This window comes from Mus pahari, chromosome 20, assembly GCF_900095145.1.
Source record: "Mus pahari chromosome 20, PAHARI_EIJ_v1.1, whole genome shotgun sequence".
Lineage (NCBI taxonomy): Eukaryota > Metazoa > Chordata > Mammalia > Rodentia > Muridae > Mus > Mus pahari.
The window spans coordinates 44,809,600-44,831,817 of NC_034609.1; the positions used below are offsets into that span (position 1 = coordinate 44,809,600).

The 22,218-nt window shown below is 49.9% G+C and overlaps 1 protein-coding gene across 2 annotated transcripts in view; it reads right to left on the reverse strand.

Annotated features, from left to right (window-relative positions):
* Positions 1-22,218, reverse strand: part of Zcchc14 (zinc finger CCHC-type containing 14) — a 55,252-nt gene that overhangs the window by 19,806 nt on the left and 13,228 nt on the right. For both annotated transcript variants that reach the window (XM_021220218.2, XM_029532405.1), the window contains exons 2-3: positions 11,265-11,388; positions 863-936 (exon numbers count right to left, since the gene is read on the reverse strand). In XM_021220218.2, the coding sequence (XP_021075877.1) occupies positions 863-936; positions 11,265-11,388 (198 nt within the window). The remainder of the gene's footprint in view (positions 1-862; positions 937-11,264; positions 11,389-22,218) is intronic.

Genomic DNA, 22,218 nt, shown 5'->3' on the forward strand with positions numbered 1-22,218 from the left:
GAGTTCCAGGACAGCCAGGACTACACAGAGAAACCCTGTCTCGAAAAACCAAAAAACAAAAACAAAACAGAAATTCTTGTCAACAAAATATAAGTGGAAACTCTTCCAGTTGCTCCTGAGCAAATTCCTCCTCTCTAGTTTGCATCCTGTCCCCCAGTAAGGATGAAGGTGTGGTTACAGAGCCCTAGCTGCCATCTTGACCCACAAGGCCAACAACTGCAGCCATGCACAAGGTAAACTGGAGTTAGCTAGGACCGAGCTCTGACGGAGGCCAGGGACTGCCTCCCTGAACACTGCTAACTAGAAACAAAAGGAGCTTTTGGGCTGTCCCAGCCTCTGTTGTGGCAGGTTTCTCAGCGCACACACAGCTCTACTTCCACGGTGCATTTCCAGTTTGCAGCACATTCCCCTATATAGAGACCAAGTGGCCATGCAACCAGCACATATGTGTGTCTTATCAAGGGACATACATCTAGGGACTTACTGCCTGTGAGTGACCAGTGCCACAGCCTGATTTCATTTTCTCTTCACCCAGAGTGAAGGCAACCATGTCTCTCCTCCCCCAGGGAAGAAGGCCAGCTCAGCCACTGTCCCAGTTACATGTGACTAGGACAAAATTCATGGGCCCTAGAGCTTAGCTTCTCTCTAGCCCACCCTGGAGACACCTGCCCCAGCCAGGCTCCAAGCTCAAGCTCAGCACCATTGGTGGATTCATGGTGCTCCAGGGTGACCAGTCAACAGCCTCCAGAACCAGGCTCCAAGCTCAAGCTCAGCACCATTGCTATGCAGGGAGCAAAGGCTTCCCTGTGGTACGTGAAGTGACATGTGAAACCTCAGAGGAGAGGGGAAAACAGCATCTTACCTCAAAGGAACACTCAACACTTCTGTCATTTTTCGTGTGTGACAACCCCTTCAGGTCTATCTTTTCAACACTCACTGTAAAAGCAAACACAGAATTATAAGAAGGAAGTAATAATAAGACTTTGGGATATTGACAGTCGCTGGGCATGTAACAAGTAGCTATTCCACACAAGGCTGCCAGAACCAGGACCCGAACAAAGAGTGCCTGCATCAGCCTTACAAGACCAAGGGACACCAACCAAACCCCAAGAAAGTGTAGGGGCTTGAGTGGGACCACATGTTTGCCAATCCTTGTGCTGTCCTTCAAGACGGTCATGAATTGGGTCCAATTTCTGGGAAGAGCATGACCGTGTCCTCCCATGGTAAATGGTCTGTATGAGAAGCCGGGTCTCTCTATGGGCCCACCCATCATTACTCAGCTCTGCTGCAAGGGCACACACATAGCAGCTCTGTATGGCAAGGTCTTCCCAGACAGTGTGACATGATTACAAGCTGGGGACAGACAATGCTTTAAAACTTCTAAAGGAGACTTTCTGTAACCATAGAGTTCTCAAGTGTTTCTCTACTTCCTGTTCCAAATCTTTCTCTGCAGAAATGAAATGACACCAGTAAACTATAAACACAGTTTCCAGGTAAGTCCAAATACAGGCTCACAGTCAAGCTCTCCACCCGGGCACGCTCCTCCTCCTCCAGACAACACTACTGCTGCTGGATCCCACCCAGGGACTCAGCCTCTTCTTCCAGGCAATCGCTTTCCACAGGCATGACAGTCACACAGGCCACTGTGTTAGGCAACTAGGGAAGAACACAGCTACCTCCACACACTGTAGAGATTTGGCACACTGTGAGACCTAGCAATGCGTGGTGAGGTACTCAGCAGGCTTTACACTCCCTGCAGGTGCAGTCTTTAGGTCAGCAGAGCCAGAGCCTTCCATGATGCCAGTCTTGGGACAACCCACAAGTTTCACAGACAAAAGATCTAGAGGGGGATTAAAACCTCGGCAATACCACAGCTGAAGCTGCACTGGAAGCGCTCCTGTCTGGGCAGTGTGCTGTACCACAGCAGAGCACTCAGCCCCCAGCACAGGTCAGCTGCAGGGAAAATGTAGCCAGTCAGGGACCCCCAGGGAAAAGAGCTGTGCCACTGTCCTGATGGCCAGCATGGTGCCCTGGCCATTCTAGCCCCTCCTTCAGCTAGAGGCCAGCAGGAAGCAACCCTCGGCACAGACTCAATAACAACATTCTAGACCGCCTCCTTCTCTAAGCAACTGTAGGGCCAGTGCCTGCCCTAACCAGAGGATCGATGTGAACCCAGTGTTCCCAGACCAAAGAGCATCAGGGTGCATGAGAAAGGAAAAAGGAAAAGCCCATTTGGACCAAAGGAAGTGACTCAGAGCTGGACAGGAAAATGGACAAAGTAGATAAATATCATTTAACTGTCTGAATATAAAAGCATTCTGGAGTCAGGCCAAGGACTCGCAGTCAGTCCACTGTCCATGAAATACGTTTTAAAGCTAAGTCCAGCTCTCACTGCCCTACTGCTGGCAGCCTCAGCACCCAGCTAACTATAGGCTCTTCCTCAAGGCTACTGATGCCCGGAGCAGGGAGAGGCTTAGCAGGTAAAGCTGCCTCCCACCAAGCCCGACAGCCTGATTCAATCCCCAGGACCCATGTGATAGAAGGACAGAACCAACTCATGCACGTTCTAATGACCTCCACAGATGTGCCATGTCACTGCATACACACTAAAGCTCCACAGCTCCCATGGTCTAAACCACCATCCAGAGAGTACACATGGAGGGACCCATGGCTCCAGCTGCATGTGTAACAGAGGATGGCCTTGTCAGACATCAAATGAGAGGAGAGGCCCTTGGTCGGGTGAAGGCTCCATGCCCCAGCGTAAGGTAAGGGAATGCCAGGACAGGGAAGAGGGAGTGGGTAGGTTGGAGAGCAGGGGCGGGGAATGGGATAGGGGGCTTTAGGAGGGGAAACAAGGAAATTTGAAATGTAAATAAAGAAAATATTTAATAAAAAGTGAAGGGCTGGAGAGATGGCTCAGTGGGTAAGAGCATCTGACTGCTCTTCGGAAGGTCCGGAGTTCAAATCCCAGCAACCACATGGTGACTCACAACCATCCGTAACAAGATCTGACTCCCTTTTCTGGAGTGTCTGAAGACAGCTACAGTGTACTTACAGATAATAAATAAATAAATCTTTATAAAAAAAGTGAAAAAAATTTAAAAAAGGAATGCTTTAAACAGCATGTTTCAGTGTCCTCTTCAATGTGAGGTCCCTAGGTGCCATGATTATAGGAAGCAGAGGGCCTGCCTCAGTGGCAGGGTGCATGCCTGGCATGCATATGCACCTCAGTGCCCGAGTTCTGCCCCAAGTCCAAAGATGAAGGAAGTGCAGGAGGCTAGAGGCAACACCACACACTGACAAGGTCTCAACTCCCAGAAAGCTGCTGGGTTTTCAGGAACTGGAAACTGGGATTCTCCCACCAGCTGCACCTTACACCTGCAGCTGGCCTGGGTCGCACGCATGGCTGCTGCCCCCTCCTCCTTTGGACAAGAGAGCCAGAGACATACATTCTCACACAACAGCACTTCAGCTTTTAGGGCACCGACAAAGCAGCACCACTGAACCCTGCCCACTGCTCTGTACAGCACGCAGGGCTGCGGGGTAGGGCACAGAGGGTACGTAAGGGGCACCTCTGAGCACTGGCTTCCGCTGCTCTTCCTTTCCTGCATCTCCTCAGGATCCACTGCACCACACTTGACCCTGGCAGTGTGCAGGTTCTCACAACCTCCCAGCTCTGCACTAAACTGTATGATCTGGGAAACGAAGCTGACAGCAGGTACTCAAAGATCATGCGAAGAGCTGGCACTGCGTCATTGAATTCTACCCAGCCCTGGGGTGAACAAGTCACAGCTGATGCATACCAAGGTCTGCGGGCAGGACACTGCAGCTGTCCATAGCACCTTAAGAGCTCGTGTCAGAGGAGATCAGGGTCAGGGAAAAGGTCAGGTGCCACGTGAAGGAATCCTGAGTTCACCTCTGTGTTCTAGGTGGCTCATGACTCTCTGCAGATGGCCTGATGGTGGTACGAGGCTCATCGCTCACAGTGTGGGCAGGTACTGGGTCCCTGCAAGCCTCATGTATTCACCTCAGAAGGGGAAGCCCTAGCCCCAGCTTCTGGAACTACAACACAGTGGACCACCACACACAGCACTGGGCTCGGGAGGCTGCCAGGCTGTGAAATAGGACAGTGGTTCTCATCTAGAGGACAAAGCCAGAGAGCCCAGGATGCTGGAATAAAGATACAGAAACAATTAGAACTAAGTCCCACAGGGCCAGGTCTGACAGGGTCACAGAGCTGCCATCCTGTGAGAGACAAGCTGCCTGACATTTCCTTTTTCTTTATATTTTTCTCAGGTTTTTTACTTTATCACATGTGTGCCAGGTGCCTGTGGAGGTCAGAACAAGGCGCAGACTAGGGTTACAGAATCAAACTCTAGTCCTGAGTGGCACTTTGAATGAGAATGTCCCCCATGGTCTGGGGCACTTAAACACTTGGTTTCCAGTTGGTGGCACTGTTTGGGGAGGCTTAGAATGTGTGATCTTGTCGGAAGAAGTATGGCACTAGGTGTGAGCTTTAAGAGTTTTAAAGACTTGTACCACCTTCCCTTTGCTCTCCCTACTGTGTATGTGTGAGCTTGCTCTCAGCACGCTGCTCTGCTCTGTCCACCATGCCTGCATGCTGCTCTGCTCTGTCCACCATGCCTGCGTGCTGCTCTGCTCTGTCCACCATGCCTGCGTGCTGCTCTGCCCTGTCTGCCATGCCTGCATGCTGCTCTGCTCTGCCCTGTCCACCATGCCCACATGCTGCTCTGCCCTGTCTGCCATGCCCGCATGCTGCTCTGCCCTAACACTATCGCCTCTTCACTTTCTAGCACCTTAACCCCACAGAAACTCTTCCTTCTAGGAGTTGCTCTGGTCATGCAGCAGGAAAGTGTAGGGGAGCTGGATGACTGTTAGCTAAGAACACTTGATGCTCTTTCAGAGTCTGTAACTCCAGTTCCAGGAAGGATCTGATGCCCTCTTCTGGCCTCTGTTGTCACCAGACACCATGTGTGAACATATATCCATGCCAACAAATACCCATATAATAAAACAAACTTTACAAAATGAAAAGAAAGACCAGGACCATCTCTAGGAATGTGGGTTCACTATAAGGTCTTTTTCCTTCCCAGAGTTCCCACCCCTTGGGTAGCCCCTATGAGCCACTATGAGCTTTGACTGGGTCTGCTCACCTTCCTGGGTCCTAACTTAGAAATGAGGAAATACTTCTTTTTCTTTTCTTGTTCCTACAGATGGCCAGGGCATAATTTCTAACCAATGCTTTAGGGTTCTGTGACCATTCTATGGTTTTCTCTGTGTGGCTGCCTCTGCCACGTGCTTGTCCTCACACTAGTTAGCCGCTCTGCTCTGTGCGCTGAGACTCAGAGTCTGCCGGCCTGGGGTTTTCCTTTCATATTTTAGTAAATTGGCTTCAAGCTTCCATTTGTGTCCCTTCTTAAATTAATGTTATTAATTAATAAGATCAAGAACACTAGGAGGGACCCATATTTCCCTGGTATCGTATGGTGGCTCTGCTGGGACTCATTTCCAGCCCCTCATCATCCAGGCACCTGCTTTCCATCTCATTGTCGATGCTAACAGAATTTGCCTTCACAAATCCTCTTTCCTACTTTTTAGTTCTGTACTCAGTGGAGAAAACAAAACATTTCTGCGCCTCTAATTACCACCAGCACCAATCTGCTGGACGTGGTGACTAAATCTAATCCCAGAACTGGGGAGGTAGGCAGGGTCAGAGGCCCAGGCTCATCATCAGCTATGCAGCTATGAGTTTGAGGCTAGCCCAGGCTCCATGAGATCCTGCCTTAACAAAGCAAAGCCAAACAACAGAAAGAAGAACCAAATGACGATTTTTAAATGGAGAAACTTGTTATTTAACGTTAAGAATACCCAGTAGAGGGCAGGCTGAGAGTACGAGGGACTAGATTTGTAGAGCAAAGAAAAGTGTCCTGTCTTGAGGGGAGAGGGTATGGGCGAACAGGTCTGACATGGGGAGGAACAGCACACAGGCCCTGGAGCACCCAATGGAAAGGAAGAGAGGGAGTCTGTAACAGCTGGAAATCTCCACGCTCGGGAAGTACAAGAAGTGACAGAGCTATAAGATAAACCACATGTAGGGACAGTGCAGTCAAATGACTCCCAACCAAAGAAAACTGCAAAGACAACCAGAGAAACATGGCACTGGCATAAAGCCTGCCAGCCACACACAGCAGGAAGAGACAGAACCGCCTCTGGCAAAGCTAAAGAGCAAACCCAACTCAGCCAAGCAGTCCATGAGCAGCAGCAAGAATGAAGTCACAGGGAGCCGCATCGTCAGGCTAATGAAAGGGGCAGAGTCCGTACTGAAGAGCTGCACAACATAAACTGGGAGCAGAAGCGTTCAGAAGACAAGGGCAGCCAGGAGATAAACAGACCATCCAAAGACTATCTTTTCCCTCTGTAACATTTATGCAAAAGCCTTAAGGTCATTATTACCGCCACAAAGCACATGACATCTGAAGTTGTGACCCATGAGGCAGCTCTGAGCACCCTCACTCACACACCTGCCGCCCTGCCTCGGGCTTCAGTGCTGACACTCAATCTCAACATGTGACACACACAGGGCAAGATTCTCAGATTTATGCTTTTTAAAAAATGTACTAGCCAGGCGTGGTGGCGCACGCCTTTAATCCCAGCACTCGAGAGGCAGAGGCAGGCGGATTTCTGAGTTCAAGGCCAGCCTGGTCTACAAAGTGAGTTCCAGGACAGCCAGGACTACACAGAGAAACCCTGTCTCGAAAAAAACAAACAAGCAAGCAAACAAACAAAACCTTAATTTTATGTGTGAATATTTTGCTTGCATTTATATATGTATGCCACACGTATGTTGGGTGTCCATAAAGGTCAGAGGACAGCACAGTACTCCCTGCAGCTGGAATTAGGATGGTTTTGAGCCATCATCTAGACTCAACCCAGGGTCCTCCTAAAGAGCAGCCTTGCACTCTAGGCCGCTGAGCCGTCTTTCTAACCCAGACTCTTACATTTCATGTAAAGTGGTGAGATATTAGCTCGAGTGGAGCCTGAAAGATGAAAGAGGTGCTCTACCCAGCCTTGCACATGCCGTGTGCTCCTCTGACTCACCCACCTCCTGGAGAAACTCTGAGAGGACCGTCCCTCAGCCCCAAATCCCAGCCTCATTTTCTTTAGGGAAACTGAGGAAGCAGCCACTCAAATACTGTCATATGTCCTGGGGCTCAAATGAGAACTGCAGAGGAAGGTTGTCAATAGCACGGCCTAGAAATGGGACAGCACTGGCCGTGGCTGCCACTGCCACATAAAACTGTGGTCCAAGCATGGGCACGCAATGCAAAGCTCTGAACTATGCTCTCTGTCCTCACAGTGAGGCCGAACACAGAACCAGGAGTGTCCCGAGTGCTGAGGCTTCTCACCCCTTCCTCACTGTGGTCCCAGAGCAACTCAGGAGAGACCACACTGCTGTGGTTTCACGAGTTAGCTTTCATCCTTAACTCCTATCTTGTTAAAAGTCATGCTTTTACTTAGAGTTTTGTTTTTGTTAAAAGCCCAAGACTGGCGGTTGGTTCAGTCTTTTAGCTGTGCTTCACCATAACATTATATAACAAAGCTATAAGCGAAGTGGCACAGAAGCACACACTGCCCAGGCTCAGTTCCTCTGCTTGCCAGATGGTGCAGTCACTACAGACATGATGCATGCAGACATGTCACAGTCACTACAGACATGACACATGCAGACATGTCACACTCACTACAGACATGCATGCAGACATGTCACAGTCACTACAGACATGATGCATGCAGACATGGATTCCTTCAAGTTTGTCATTTTTAAGAATGCAAAGAAACCAGGCGTGGTGACACATGCCTTTAATCCCAGCACTTGGGAGGCAGAGGCAGGTGGATTTCTGAGTTCGAGGCCAGCCTGGTCTACAAAGTGAGTTCCAGGACAGCCAGAGCTACACAGAGAAACCCTGTCTCGAAAAACCAAAAAAAAAAAAAGGAGTGCAAAGACCCCGAGTTCTGAGATGTTTCAGATTTGCAGTTTAATCAAGGAAACAGAAGCCCCCACCTTCACTGTCTTGTCAGAAACAGATGAGCTACTCCAGCTCCAGGAGCACAGACACAGCCCCCCCCCCGTCCCCACTGCCACCACTGCCTGCAGTGAGTAGCATCTCCTCTTCCACCTGCACTCTGTGCTTTTAACAACCGGCACAGGGACTGGGCTCCAAGACGAGCTCTCTGTACAATGGTCCCCAACCATAGCTATGAGGGAGTGGGGGCAGGGAAGGGGAGATAAGCCACTCACCAGGCCTGTGAACTTCCCCCACCAAACCAAGCCCTCTGCTCCTACACCCCTCTGCACTGGGGCAGGCGGGCGGGGTGGGCGAGAGACTACACTGCTGGCATTAACCCTTCCCTCTTCTTTACCTCACCAGGCTCTCAGACACAGCTCAGTCTGCCCAGAAGCTCCCCTGTGGCTCAAGTCTCATCTGCAAAGTGGGGTGTATCACTGCGGAGAATACGGGTTTTAGTCCATGCTCCCAGGTTACCGAGAGCACCGTGAGAGAGTGGGAACACAAGATGCTTTAGGGTGCTGCCCAATACTGACCAGAATTAAGGTCCATCATACTGCCCCGTCAGACTTCTGAGACAGCAGAGAAAAATGCCTAGCAGAGGAAGGGACCATGAGAAAGGTGCTGACCCCTGAGCCTGCCTGTCTGTCTGCCTGCCTGCCTGCGTGCCTGCCTGCCTGCCTGCCTGCCTGCGTTCCTGGCTGCCTGTGAGCCTGCCTGTGTGCCTGCCTGTGAGCCTGCCTGTGAGCCTGCCTGTGTGCCTGCCTGCCTGCCTGCCTGCTGCCTGCCTGTGTGCCTGCCTGCCTGCCTGCCTACACAGAGCAGAAGAGACTCCTGGTGCTTGCTGATGATGACTGATGCCAGGCTGCTGAGAGTGAGCACGGTCTTACAGGACAGCCCACAGTGTGCGCCACACAGCCAGCGCCATGGCTGCTCAGCCTTCATCCTCCTTGGCATCTAAGTGTACGATCAGGGGAAAGTAGGAAACAGCTATGGTTTAAGTTACACCCAGAGGCTGGAGAGATTTCTCAGTGGTTAGCACACAGAGGACCTGGGTTCAGTTCCCAGCACCCCATGTAATGGGGTCTATAACTCCAGTCCCAGGGTGCCAATACTCTCTTCTAGCCTCCACAAGCACTACACAGACATCACACAGACATACATGCTGGCAAAACATCCACATCCACGAAACACGATAGACCTGGGAGAGGGAGAGGGGAGAAAGTATGTATACCCTACACCTCCGGCTATGTCTCAAGAGAAAGCACTGTGGCACAAGGTGGATGCCCTGCATGGTCGGGAGGGTACAGCACAGGGGAAGCAGCCTTCACAGGAGCCCCGCTCTCAGCCCACTCTCCCCAGGAGGCAGCCCTGCACTCAGATGCAAACTCCATTCTGGGGTAACACTGCTAAGAAGACCTGGTGGGACAAACGGTCAACAGAGGAATACAGTCTCCTGAGAACAACCCACACCATGTATACTGTGACACCATGTATGCAGCCAGTGCCAGGTGGGAAAATAGGCTTCACAGGCTCTGTCACCCACTGCTGTCCACTGAGCCATGGTCTCAAGACACAGGTGTGACACAATGGCAAGAAAGCAGACCACCCTGAGCTGCGACCAAGCAGAGCAGATAGCACTGCACACAGAGCAAGCACAGGCCTTTAGAGCAGCAGCACAGAATGCGGCTGTGAGATAAAAAGCTGGTACCTGGGACACAAGCACTGAGAAGGGCAGAAGGACCTGCATAGTGACAGAAGGCACAGGCACATCTGTGAGGAGTAGGCATGGGCAGTCTCCAAGGAGCCTCAACATGTAGGACCAGTCAGGACAGGCCTCCCTGCCAAACTCTGCTAAGATTTGGTCTCACCAATACCCTCATCCAGTTTAAATTATACCCAGTTGCCTCTGTGACTGCCCAGGTACTTCCTGAGCCAATCTGGGCATTAAGTCAGAATGACCCAGACCTTTGGTGAGAGGCTCAATCAGCGGCAGATCTACACCAAGCAACCAACATTACATTTTTACAACAATTACATTTTTAAAAATAGTACTTGTTCAGTGGCATGGGCAGTGTGGGACTTCACTGAGGTGGGTGGCAGGCGCTGGGTGACTGAGGACAGGAGTACCAGTCACCACATCTGCATGGAGTAAGACTTAGGAGCCCATTTGGTTGGGAAAAAAGTCTTCTGTGGCTCGGCTGCTTTAGATTTTAGGCCTTGTTCTGGTGTGAGGGGCAGAAGATATTTAAACCTTTTCCCCCCTCCCTTACTAAACACCAGCGTTTAAAGTTCATATTGCTGAAGTGTGATGACAAGAAGAACAGCCTGACTGAGCACACCTGAAGACACTGTCTCAGCAGTCCTCAGCTCTGTGGAGTACATGCCTTCTCCCTCTACCTGGGATTGCCCACCACTGTCCTGCATAACTTGAAGAGACACAGGAAACCTGCCCCTGTCTGTGCATCTAACCCTGCACTCTCCTGTCCCTAAGTGGAGCTAGAGCAGTTAGTATCCCCTTTCCTCCCTTTCCCCAGCCTTTGGAGGGGGCAGACAAAAGGGAGTCCAGCCTGGCACCGGAACACTGCATTTCCTCTTTCATGATAGCACTCTTCCCCCCAACATTGGAACAGACGAAAAGCAGCATACCCTAGTCTCCGAGTCACCGAGACACACACCTCCTTTTGATTAACAACCAGCATTCCTCTGGTAAAGATGGCTCCTGCCCTTGAAGGAATCAGGAGCCAATATCCTTAAAATGGTAAGAGCCCACTCTTGGACTATGGAAAAGAGACAACTAAGTGCTCCCAGACAGCTGTGGCCAGCTGTAAAACCACAGCAGCTTCTGAAAGCGCAAGCTACTTTTCCCAGGTCAGAGAGGTCCCTTTTCAGATGCACGGTTCTACCCCACTGTCTGAACAAATGTTACCAGGTTTAAAGACAGCATTCCTTTACCCTCCCATGTAATGCCAAGGCCTGGAAATCCCCGCTTGTGGTTTTTCCCTTTATAAACCCCCTTCACTTAGACCTGGGGGTTCACTCTCCTTCCTGTTCCATCAGAAAGGTTGGTGGCCCAAGCTCCAGCTTGAATAAAGACACTCATGTGATTACAGCGGGTTGTGATTCCTGATGGTCTCTTCGGGGCTTTTACAATCTGGACACAACAAACTCACCCACCTTTGCCATGTTTTCCCAAAGGCCTCTTGGGCAGGGACTCCTCCGTGGAATGTGCTGACGTATGCAATGCAGTCTCCAGACTGTTGCTGATGCTGCTGACAGGGGTCTCACTTCTGGGAGCCATCTGAGGAGACAGAATATCACCTTCGTATTTTTTTCTGCACAATTGTCTCTTGATGAAAGTCATACACACAAACATGGCTTCAAGTTTTTCTACCATAACACAGCATGCTTCCTGAGGAAGATGTGTACCACAGCCCACTCTTCCCCAAACCCATTAGTGACCCTGGGCTTCTGACTAGGTTGAGTCATCAACCATCCAGAATGGCAGCCCTAGCCACTGTGGTGTGCATCGAATGCTTTCATCTAAAGCAAAACCTTATTTTTACAGCTTTAAATGCTTTTCTGTGACAAATTCCACAGAGCTCTGAAAGCCACAGACGAGCAGAGAACAGCACATCTGCCCAGGTACAATTTAAACAGCTCAAAGAAAATCCCACAATTCCACTTCCAAGGACTGTTCTGTAACACCTTCCTCCTAGACTCAAATATTCCATCCTGGGAGGAAGCTCTTTGAGCAGGAAGGTAAACAACAACATAGCTTCAGGAAGTCCCTGAAACTGACCAGATTCACTAGGCCCAGCCCTCCCTGCCAGAGTAAACAATAAAAGCTGAAAGTCCTTTCAGATAGAAGAAAGAAAAGCAGCAAAGATTCTCAGAGGAGCAAATATGGCAGTGAAGCTGAGCTGGAAAGAGAACAAGTTGCGAAGACTCTGAGACCAAGCTTCCTGGAAGAGGTTTAGATCACCTGAGACACTTGGAAAGGGCACTCCCCCACCTTTCCAGCTGCCTGTACGCATGAAGTGAGCTCCAGGCTCCCAGCTCTGTGAGCTGTCACACATGCTGGGGTGAGCCTTGGTGATGGAACTGTCTTTGAGTCATTTATGTTCCTATAAGCAACCCCAATAAAACTCAAGTTGGACTTGGTACCTGTACTTTGGTCTGTCCTGGGCTCCCTCTGAGATGAACAGATATGCTCCGCACCTCCCCAGAAAAGGTTCTGTCACACAGTAGGACTCACACATCAAAGCTTTTACACAGGAAGAGAACTGACACTCAAAACGTCATTATCCACAGACAGGGTCCTGGGTATACCCCATGGGACGACACAGCTGGACTGGGACAGAGCGCCCCGTCTTTTCTGGGTCTAAGGAGACAAGTCTCATGTGTACACGTGAACTGGGCCCACAAGCCCTGGTCAGCTGACTGGCCCTTGGGAAGGAGAGGGACTGCAGCATCCTCAATCACCCCCACCCCCTGCCATCAGTATTGGAAAAATTTTACAGCACAAATAGACTAGATGTAAAATTTAAAAATAGCAATGTTTTCATTCAGTCTTAAGATCTCAAATTTTCTAATGTGAGGAAAAGGCTCAAGAATTGAAATCTTGGCAAAGATTCATAGGTTCCACAACTGAGCGGCTGCTGTGTGTACCATGGGGCCACTAGGTTGAAGAGCTAGCAGCTACTCTGTTTTTTTTTTAAAACTTGGTTCTTTTTATTATTATTATTATTATTATTATATGTAAGTACACTGTAGCTGTCTTCAGACACTCCAGAAGAGGGTGTCAGATCTCATTAAGGATGTTTGTGAGCCACCATGTGGTTGCTGGGATTTGAACTCTGCACCTTTGGAAGAGCAGTCGGGTGCTCTTACCTGCTGAGCCATCTCACCAGCCCTAGCAGCTACTCTTGATCCAGAGCCTTGAACCTGAGCAGTGGGCAGCTGGAATATGCTGCCCCTGAACTCCTAGCCCTTTGCCCATGGTGGTGGCAGATGACAGGCCCAGAGGCCTGTGGCTGAAATAGATAGAGGTATGTGAATAGAGAAGGCATAGGCTGCCACCCAGTGTCAGAGCCACTCAGTAGAAACCTAGCTAAACTGGGGTCAAGGACGCTTACTTATTCTTGACCAGGCATGGAGGGTAAGCCTTTAATCTCAGTACCTGGGAAACAGAGGCCAGTGGACCTCTGTGAGTTAGAGGCCAGTCTGACCTACTTTGTGAGTTCTAGGCCAGCCAGGGCTATATAGAGAGACCCTATCCTGACAACAACAACCATAGCACCACAAAAGCTCACTCTGCAACCCGGTGTTCCATGGAGCATCACAGATGCCTATGAGCATCGGTGCCACCAGTCAGTCTCTCTCTATGAACTCCAACTAAACTCAAGAAAAGAAATCCCAGTCGCTCACTCACTTTACAAAGACAGCTCACGATGGCCAGCTTCACCAAGAAGTTATCAGGAAGTTTAAGTTGGGCCTGGGAGTGTTGGCAGTGTTTACCGAGCACACATGACGTCCTAGGTGTGATGCCCAAGACTCCATAAAACAGAGGCAGGGTGGAGCAAACCTGTAATTCTAGCACCCAGGAGGTAGAGACAGAGAGATCAAGATTCAGAGTTCCCCTTGGTTATATAGCAAGTTCAATACCAAGCTGGGCTGTATGAAATTCTGTCTCAGGAAGGCGGGCAGGCAAGCAAGGAGGGAAAGAAGTCAGTAAAGAGGGCTGGGCAAAATGGCTCAGTGAATAAAGACATTTGACTTACAAGTCTGAGTTCAATCCCTGAAAAGGAAGTAAGAAGGTAGGAGGGCCTCCTCCTCAGGGCTGCCTTCTGCCTCTCACATGCACAGTCAGGACGGCGATGTACCCACACCATGTGCACACACGATACTAATAAAGTTATAGAAGACGCCAGAGAGCACTTAAGTTTATAACGTTCTAACGTTCCTATTTCACATATGCCCACGATCCCTGGCACCTGGAAGTCAGAATGGAAGGGCCCTGAATTCCAAACCAGCCTGGATGACACTTAGAGCAGGAATGCCTTCTCCACCAACCAACCCAAAAGGTATAGATAGACAAGACACACCCTTTTCAGGAGACAAGATTCCTATCCCATGGTGTGAGCAGCTCAGGTACAGCCTTTCAGTACACGGCCACCAGCCAGCAGCAGCCCATCATGGATGCTTGACTCCCACAGCTCCTGACCCTACATCCTGGTTCCAAGAGGAGGCCAGGGGTGTGCTGACCAGTCACAGGAGACCAGCACCCCCTATCACCGGAGAGCCACTAGCAAAACCCAGATCCCTACCCCAAGCCTACAGATAAAGATGGGGTAGGGGTGTGCGACAACAGGGGCTTGTCCTGGTATGGAGCCCAGTACTGAGACCCTGCTGAGATCACTTCACAAAGCATCAGGGTGCCCCCAGGGGACTCTAGTGATGACAACAACAGGAAGCACTTCCTGTGTCCATGTAGAGTCAACCCAGAGCTGAGGTTGCTGTCCCCAGTCCAGCAACCAGCCAGGTCTAGGCCAGGGCAAAGCTGTGAGCAGCCTGATGGAAACACAGGCAGGGAAAAATGCTTTAAAAGTGCTGACTCCAGGCCAACTGTGCCTGTCGGTCTGCCGTCTGGCCGTCTGGCCTTCCTCCTCTCACCTCTTGCTCTTCTGTTTACACTGGACGCTGACTTCAACTGCACTTCTCAGAAACGCTGTTTTAGGCTATTTTTGGTTAGGTTAGTTTATCCACGTGACCGGCCGGCAGCTCAACTCAGATGCTCTCTGACTCACTTCAGCAGAGTTTCAGTGCCCCATGTGCACACGTCCCCCTCCCATCCTGTGCAAGGCCTGGAGACTAAGCCAAGGTACCCCCTTCCCCAGCTCTTCCTGTGAGTTCAAATCCTCTCTGAGCAAAGCACCTTCCTTTACTCTCATGGGAAGGTCAGAGGTTCTGCTGTCTGGCTAATCACTATGTCCTTTCATCATCATGGCCAAAGCCACCAGGGCCTGCGGCCCAGCCCACAGAGACCCAGGCAGGCACCTCAACCCATTTACTTAGCCCTACTCCTCACCGTGGCCCAGCAGACACACAGTCAGTGCCTCATCTCCATGGGCTGTTGTTCATTGAGTGATCCCCTGCTCACACAACAGTGCCTTCCATTTAGACACTAGGCGGGAATCTGTAGGACATTCAGCCACAGCCTGAGTCCCCATGGTCCCAGTGGCACCGATTCTAGGTGGTGATCTTACTCCCATCTTGCCGGGCTGGCATCACTAGGATGTCAGCCACTCTGCTTGGGTGCCAACAGGCCATGGCTACAGGCAGATCTGATGCTCAGCACCTGCTCCAAGACCAGGACATACTCCTCCCTCCTGAGTGCCACAGGAAAGCTCATGTGAACTCCAGTGCTGCTGCCCATTCAGGAGTGCCTCGCTGGAGTGTAGTTTAAGTGCTTGGTCCCAAGCAGCAAAGCCCAGCTCTTGAAGCACACCATCTAGGTGTGTAGCTACGAGCTGGTGCATCCAGACTTAGTGTGTCTTTTAGGTCTCACCTAGGGGCACAGGCATGTAACTTCAGATAATCAGGAGACTAAAAGAGGATGGCCAGCTCAAGACCAGTTCAAGCTAGAGACTAAGTTCAAGGCCAGTCTTGGTGACTTAGTTACAGCCTGTCTCAAAAGTAAAAAGACTTGATCCCCAGAACCATGTAAAACAAAACAAAACAAAAGTTTCCAGACCATGGAACATGTGTATTCTGACTCAGGTCTAAGGTAGACCCTGAGATTCTGCATTTCTGATAATGTGACATTTCAAAATAAAGGATTATGCCTGGGTCAGACCAAAGGCCTGCCCCATAAGGAGGGACATGAGGAGAAACCCGGGGCCATGTGGACAATCAACCCAAATGGACATGTATTCCTTCCAGGTAAGTCATGGGGTCATGTGGCTTCATGGCCAATGTTGGTCCCATCCCGATAGCTAATAACTGTTCCTTGGATAAAGAAAATATTGAAAAGGTTTTCCTCAGATTGTCCTGTGGAAAAACCTCACATGGGCTTCCTTAAAGCTGCTGTAAACTCACTTTAAAATTCATCATCAGGAATATAATCTTTAGAAATTTAATTTTTAGACATTACTTTCTGTCTGTCTGTCTGTCTGTTTGTCTGTCTATCTTTCTATCTATCTATCTATCTATCTATCTATCTATCTATCTATCTATCTATCTGTCTGAAACAGGGTTTCTCTGTGTAGCCCTGACTGTCCTGAAACTCATTCTTTCTTTCTATCTATCTATCTATCTATCTATCTCTATCTATCTATCTATCTATCTATCTATCTATCTATCTATCTATCTATCTATCTCTATATCTATCTATCTATCTATCTATTTATTTGAGACACGGTTTCTCTGTGTAGCCCCTGACTGTCCTGAAACTCACTCTGTAGATCAGGCTGACCTCAAACTCAGAAATCCGCCTGCCTCTGCCTCCCAAGTGCTGGGATTAAAGGAGTGTGCCACCACTGCCCGGCCTAGACACCACTTTTAAAGAGCACATGCTCGTATACAATTAGATTTCTGGAAGTAGAGCCCTCCAGATACCGACTGCCACAGGAAGCCGCCCAGAGGAAACATGGAAATGGTAGTGAGCGGCTGGAGTAGGAGCCACCATCAGCCCACATAACAGACCAAGTTGTCCCATTACAAATAAAACTCAAGCACAGCTCCCAACATCTTGTCTAGGACCACATGCCCAGATGGGAAGGAAAACTGAAACACGGCAGCCACCGGAGTTGAGGGATGAGTGGGCACAGGGGCACACATCTAGGATCCTAGCAGTCAAGGAGGCTGAGGCAGGAGAGTCACATGTTCTAGGTCAGCCTGGACTATGTAACAAGACCCTGTTTCAAAATAAACAGGAGGGAGAAGAGAAAGGGAAGATGGGAAGAAAAGAGAGTGGGCAGAGAACACGGTCTCATAGGGTGCAGCGGGCACCTCACAGGGTGCAGCGGGCACACATCACGGATGAGACTGCTCAGGAGATTTTATCTTGTTCTGTCTCAGCCTCTTTCATCGCAACATGGAAAAAACAGCAGTGGTAATTACAACAGACTTACTGAGCTTACCAAGCTGGAAGACAGAAACTGGACACTTAAACGCTAAGGCTGTGGCACACAGTGTGGCTGCTAAGGCACCCTAGTGGACTGCAGTGCTGTCATGACTGCATGCTGTCACAGTAAAAACACAGGACCACACAGAAGGGTTGCAAGGCAGGGGTCCTACAGAGTTTCCTGCCCGCCTGGGCACCCCCTGGGCACTGGGCAGAACCTGTAACAGCCACTTACCATCCACACCCTGTGCTAGAATCCAGGGGGCATCTCCTCTTTCAAACAGACCACTGCAAGTCCATCACGACAAGCCATCACCTCTCCTAAAGCTAGTGATGACAGTTTAAGAAGTCGTTTCATGGCCTGAACGTCAGTAAAACAGAATCACTTCAAGACAGGCAACAGGCAGCCAGGAGACTGGGCACAGCTATCCGCGACTCCTCTGCACCTTCTGACCACCTAAAGCTACCTGGAGGATTCAAGATTCCTAAGCTGTCACCAACCAGTGACAAGGTCAAGGGCTTGTATGTAGGAAGACACAACTCACCTTCACAGGGTGAAAACCAATGACATTAACATGCATCAGATTTACAAGTGACACAGACAAGCCACAGCCATCTGACTGCAGACCCAGAGTCCTTTAAAGAGAACTGGAGGGACAGAGCATGCAGAGTATTCACAGGCAGTGAGAAGAGGAAAGTGTGTCTACACAGATAGGCACCAGAGGGAGACAGGGAAAACTCAAGAGGCATTCAAGGCATGTATATAGGTGACTACTACTATGCATTTATATAGGTGACTGACGACTATGGAATTTATATAGGTGACTACTACTATGGCATTTATATAACTGACTACTATTATTTGTTTAGTAAGGTTTAAATAGACTTTATAAGGGGGAACACCACCAAGCAGAGCCTATAAATGTGGTCTCAGTTGTCACCATGGAGATCAAGATGTCATGATTGCAGAAAAGGTAACTGGAATTGAACCATGATCCCAGGGAAGGCCAGGCGTGAGTGCAGAAGGCAGGATCGGGAACATCTGCCAAAGGTGGTCTGGTCACAGGATGTTGGGAGGACAGCCCTACTTCTCTCCTTCTTCTGTAGTTCTCCAGAGGTGGCAGGGTGACAGGACCCAGCCTGCAGGCAGGAGGCAACAGAGGAAGCAGGAAGTGTCCCAGCCACAGGGTGGAGCCAGCCAAGCCCCTCAGTAGCAGTGGCATCACAGTAGACATGACAGTGGGAAGCAGCCAAAGACTAGTAAGGGTTTGGGGCAGTGTCTGACTTTATGACCCACAAGGGCCTCAAAACTCAGTGACCCTCCAGCCTCACCCAGCCTCTTGAGTATTGAGGTTACAGGCACACACCACCGCTTCTGACTTAATTTTCGCTTTTTTTTCTTTTTTCTTTTTCTTTTTTTTCTGACTTTATTTTCTAGTTTTCCATTTTCCAACTTTTCTTCAAAAAAGCAGACATTACTTTCAGAAAAAAAAAAAAAGCAGCAAAGATGTAGTCTAGATTCAGATGCATCCCTCCCAACTAAGAGCTGCTCAGAAGGGCACACAGAGCTGTGGGCCTTCCTACAGCCTCCATGCCCCTCCCACCGGCTAGGTCTCCAGGGTGCTGCCCAGGACCATGGTGGGGTATACACCTGATCAAGACCCCAGATGCCCCGTTTCTCACTGGGAAGATGACTACTCTAAAGTCATCGAGTGGAAAGGATGAGACAGTGCAGTGGTCATGAAAACACCATAAGCCTAACTGGCAGGAAGAGCTACCAGATTCTGGGCGTGGCCTTCAGGCATGACAGTGTGTAGAGCCGAGGGAACAGGAGCTGGCACTACAACCCAAACACAGTCTAGGCAAGCACCAGCCAGGCCCAACAGGAACGAGTAACATCTGCTATATGCTTTCAAGTCAATGTAAAAAAAATAAAAAGAAAACTGATTTGTAAGCACTTTACTAAAATAGTCATAATGTGTCTCTAAACCAGAACAAGAAAATAGTTTAATAGTGAAAGCTATTTGCTGACTTAGGCCAAATGAAAGCCAATGCTAACCAAAAACCACTTTCCACACAAAACATTCCTTTTAATGTTTCTTACTAGATAGATAGAGAAAATGGAGACAAAGAGACAGACAGGAGAAAGCAGACAGACTGCTTGATTATGGCAGAAGTACTGGGAGGGATTCCCAAGGGGCTAGCAGAGGAGGACTCTTCCACAGCCAGCCAGGTCTGCTAGGTAGGATACAAGACACTCATCACAAACGGGTCCCACACCTGCATGGACAGCTACTCAACGCAGCCTGCTGGAGGGACCCTGCGGCACCAAACGGAGGCTGGGAACTGTGTACACAGGCTCCTCCTGGTGACAATGCCCTTGCTGGTTTATGGTGCTGAAACGTGTCTCCACAGATGTGTGTGATGGAGAGCTGAGCTAGTGCACAGAAGAACGTAATAACCTGCTTCTTGTCACCGTGACCTTTCTGATACAGTCTGAGGCAGGTCCAAAGGATGCACCCCCACTCGTTGACTGAGGCTGGCTACTGCCTCACTGTTAATAGCTTCTGCTTCATGTCGCAACATCACTGCCCAGCATCCCATCCCAGGTTTCCACAGCGAGTCCAGGCAATAGAGACAGAAATGAACAGGGTGGTGTACCCCATAGGCCCCAAGAGCCATGGTCTGTCCTCTTGTCCTTGGGAACCCAAGGCCATACACTGGCTGTGCATTCAGCTGGAGGGAGCAGGCGGCCCCTCTAACAGACTGTAGGAACCTCTCTCAGGAGCAGCCCAGATGGAGCCTGTCATAGAGAGTCCTCCAGCTGCCATACTCCTCAGGCTCAGGCTCTAGCTGGTGTCTCTTGTGACGGGTGGTAAGGGGCTGCCTGGCTACGGTGGTGGAAGTAGGAAGTGCCACAGTTGCCAAAGAAAGCTCACCACTAGCAGCAAGGTGTGATCATGACACGAAGGTGAGGGGATGATGATTAGAGGTCAAGTTCACACTTTGTAAATTCTGTGTCTGGGTGTGCACACAGTGCTAGTACAGGTGCCTGCTGAGGTCAGGGGTCAGATTTCTCCTGGAATGAGTTACTCATGGCTGGTGAACTGCCTGATGTGGGCACTGCCAATCCAACTCAGATCCTCTGGAAGAACAGTGTGTTCTCCTAACCCGAGTCACCTCTGCAGCCCATACATTTGGTAGCTCACTGCTTGAAGTGCGGTCTCCATGGAGCCTTCCACGGAGGCCAGGCTGATCAGGGATCTACCTGCCTCTACCTCCTAAGTGGTAGAGTTAAAGGTGTGCATCACCATGCTTAGTGAGGTATGATTTTGACTGTATCCGTGTTTTGTCTATGTATATACCTGTGTATCACATGAGTGCAGGGCCCCCAGAGGCCAAAAGAGGGTGTGAGATTCCCTGCAACTGGGATTACAGACATTTTGTGAGCTACCCGTAGGTGCTGAAAATCAAACCCATCTCCCAAATTCTCTGGGAGAGCAGCTAGTGCTCTTAATTGACGAATCATCTCTTCCTCTCCCAGAGGCCAAATTTAAAGGGCACAATGAGCCATGGTACAAGAAGCCCACTCCAATACACCAATATCTGCCATCTAAAGTAAAGGAGCAAACTGTACCTCAGGCTCCTCCCCTAGAAAACCTGACAGCAGAAACCTAGGACACCCAAACTCGGGCAGCCAGTGCCAGTCTCTGCTCTACACCGACCCAAGGGACAGGAGAGAGGCACTAGTTGTGGGTGTTTATCTCAAGGATTGCTGACATAAAAGACAACTCACACAATACTGTTACAGCAAATATTGTGGCTAGGAATGTTTTTAACAAATGGGAAGGGGTCTTACTACCTTGTCCAGGTTATCCTCAAGTTCCCAAAGTCTTAGGCTCAAGCAATGTTCCCACATAAGGCTCCCAGGCTGATGACCACAGCCTGGCTCATAAGCATCTTTCCAACCTGGAGTTCTGTATGAGAAATTGGCCAAAACACAGTAAACCCACTAATGACTCAGCTGCCTAAGATGGACCCCCACAACAAACAGTGCTACAGGGACTTCTGTTGCCTGAGATGGACCCCCATAGCAGAGTGCTAAGGGGACTGCTGTGTAGCCCTAGACATGGGCTCACAGCATCAAAATGACTATCAGTAGCCAGCCCAAACTCTCTACAAACACTGATAAGCTCAACAGCCCCAGTGTACCACAGGGTGAGGGGTAAGATCTTATCCTGCAGGTGAGCTGTGCTCTGTGCTCATCAGGGAAAAACCAAAGGGAAACCATGAGCTGGTCCAGGGTGTAGTCTATTGGAAGGGTTCCAGTACAGCTGCACACACACACACACACACACAGACACACAGACACACATACACACACACAGACACACAGACACACACACACACACACACACACACAGAGACACACATACACACACACACACACAGACACACACACACACAAAGTGAGAAACTCAAACCTCTACCTATAACTGCGCCACATTTCAGAAAAGTTCTGTGAAAGCCAGGTATGGGGCTGGTTCCAAGACACTTCACATGGACAGTGACTACTTCGAACACAGAGTAAGGAGAGCACAGATGGAGGCGCTCCTGCTCCGGGTCCTGATGTCAAAGCAAGCCTCTGGGTGTGACCTGCCAGCTTGACATCCTGACATCACAGCAAGTGCCTCAGTGCAACCAGCAAAGCCTGGGGACCCCAACAATAGACAGTGGGGACCAAAAAGGCACCAAAGGGCTCTAAAAGCCAAAGCTCCCAGCTCTCAGGAGCCACTGTCTCCAACTGTCTTAGGGTTTCTATTCCTGCACAAACATCATGACCAAGAAGCAGGTTGGGGAGGAAAGGGTTTATTCAGCTTACATTTCCACATTGCTGTTCATCACTGAAAGAAGTCAGGACTGGAACTCAAGTAGGTCAGGAAGCAGGAGCTGATGCACAGGCCATGGAGGGATGTTCTTTACTGGCTTGCTTCCCCTGGCTTG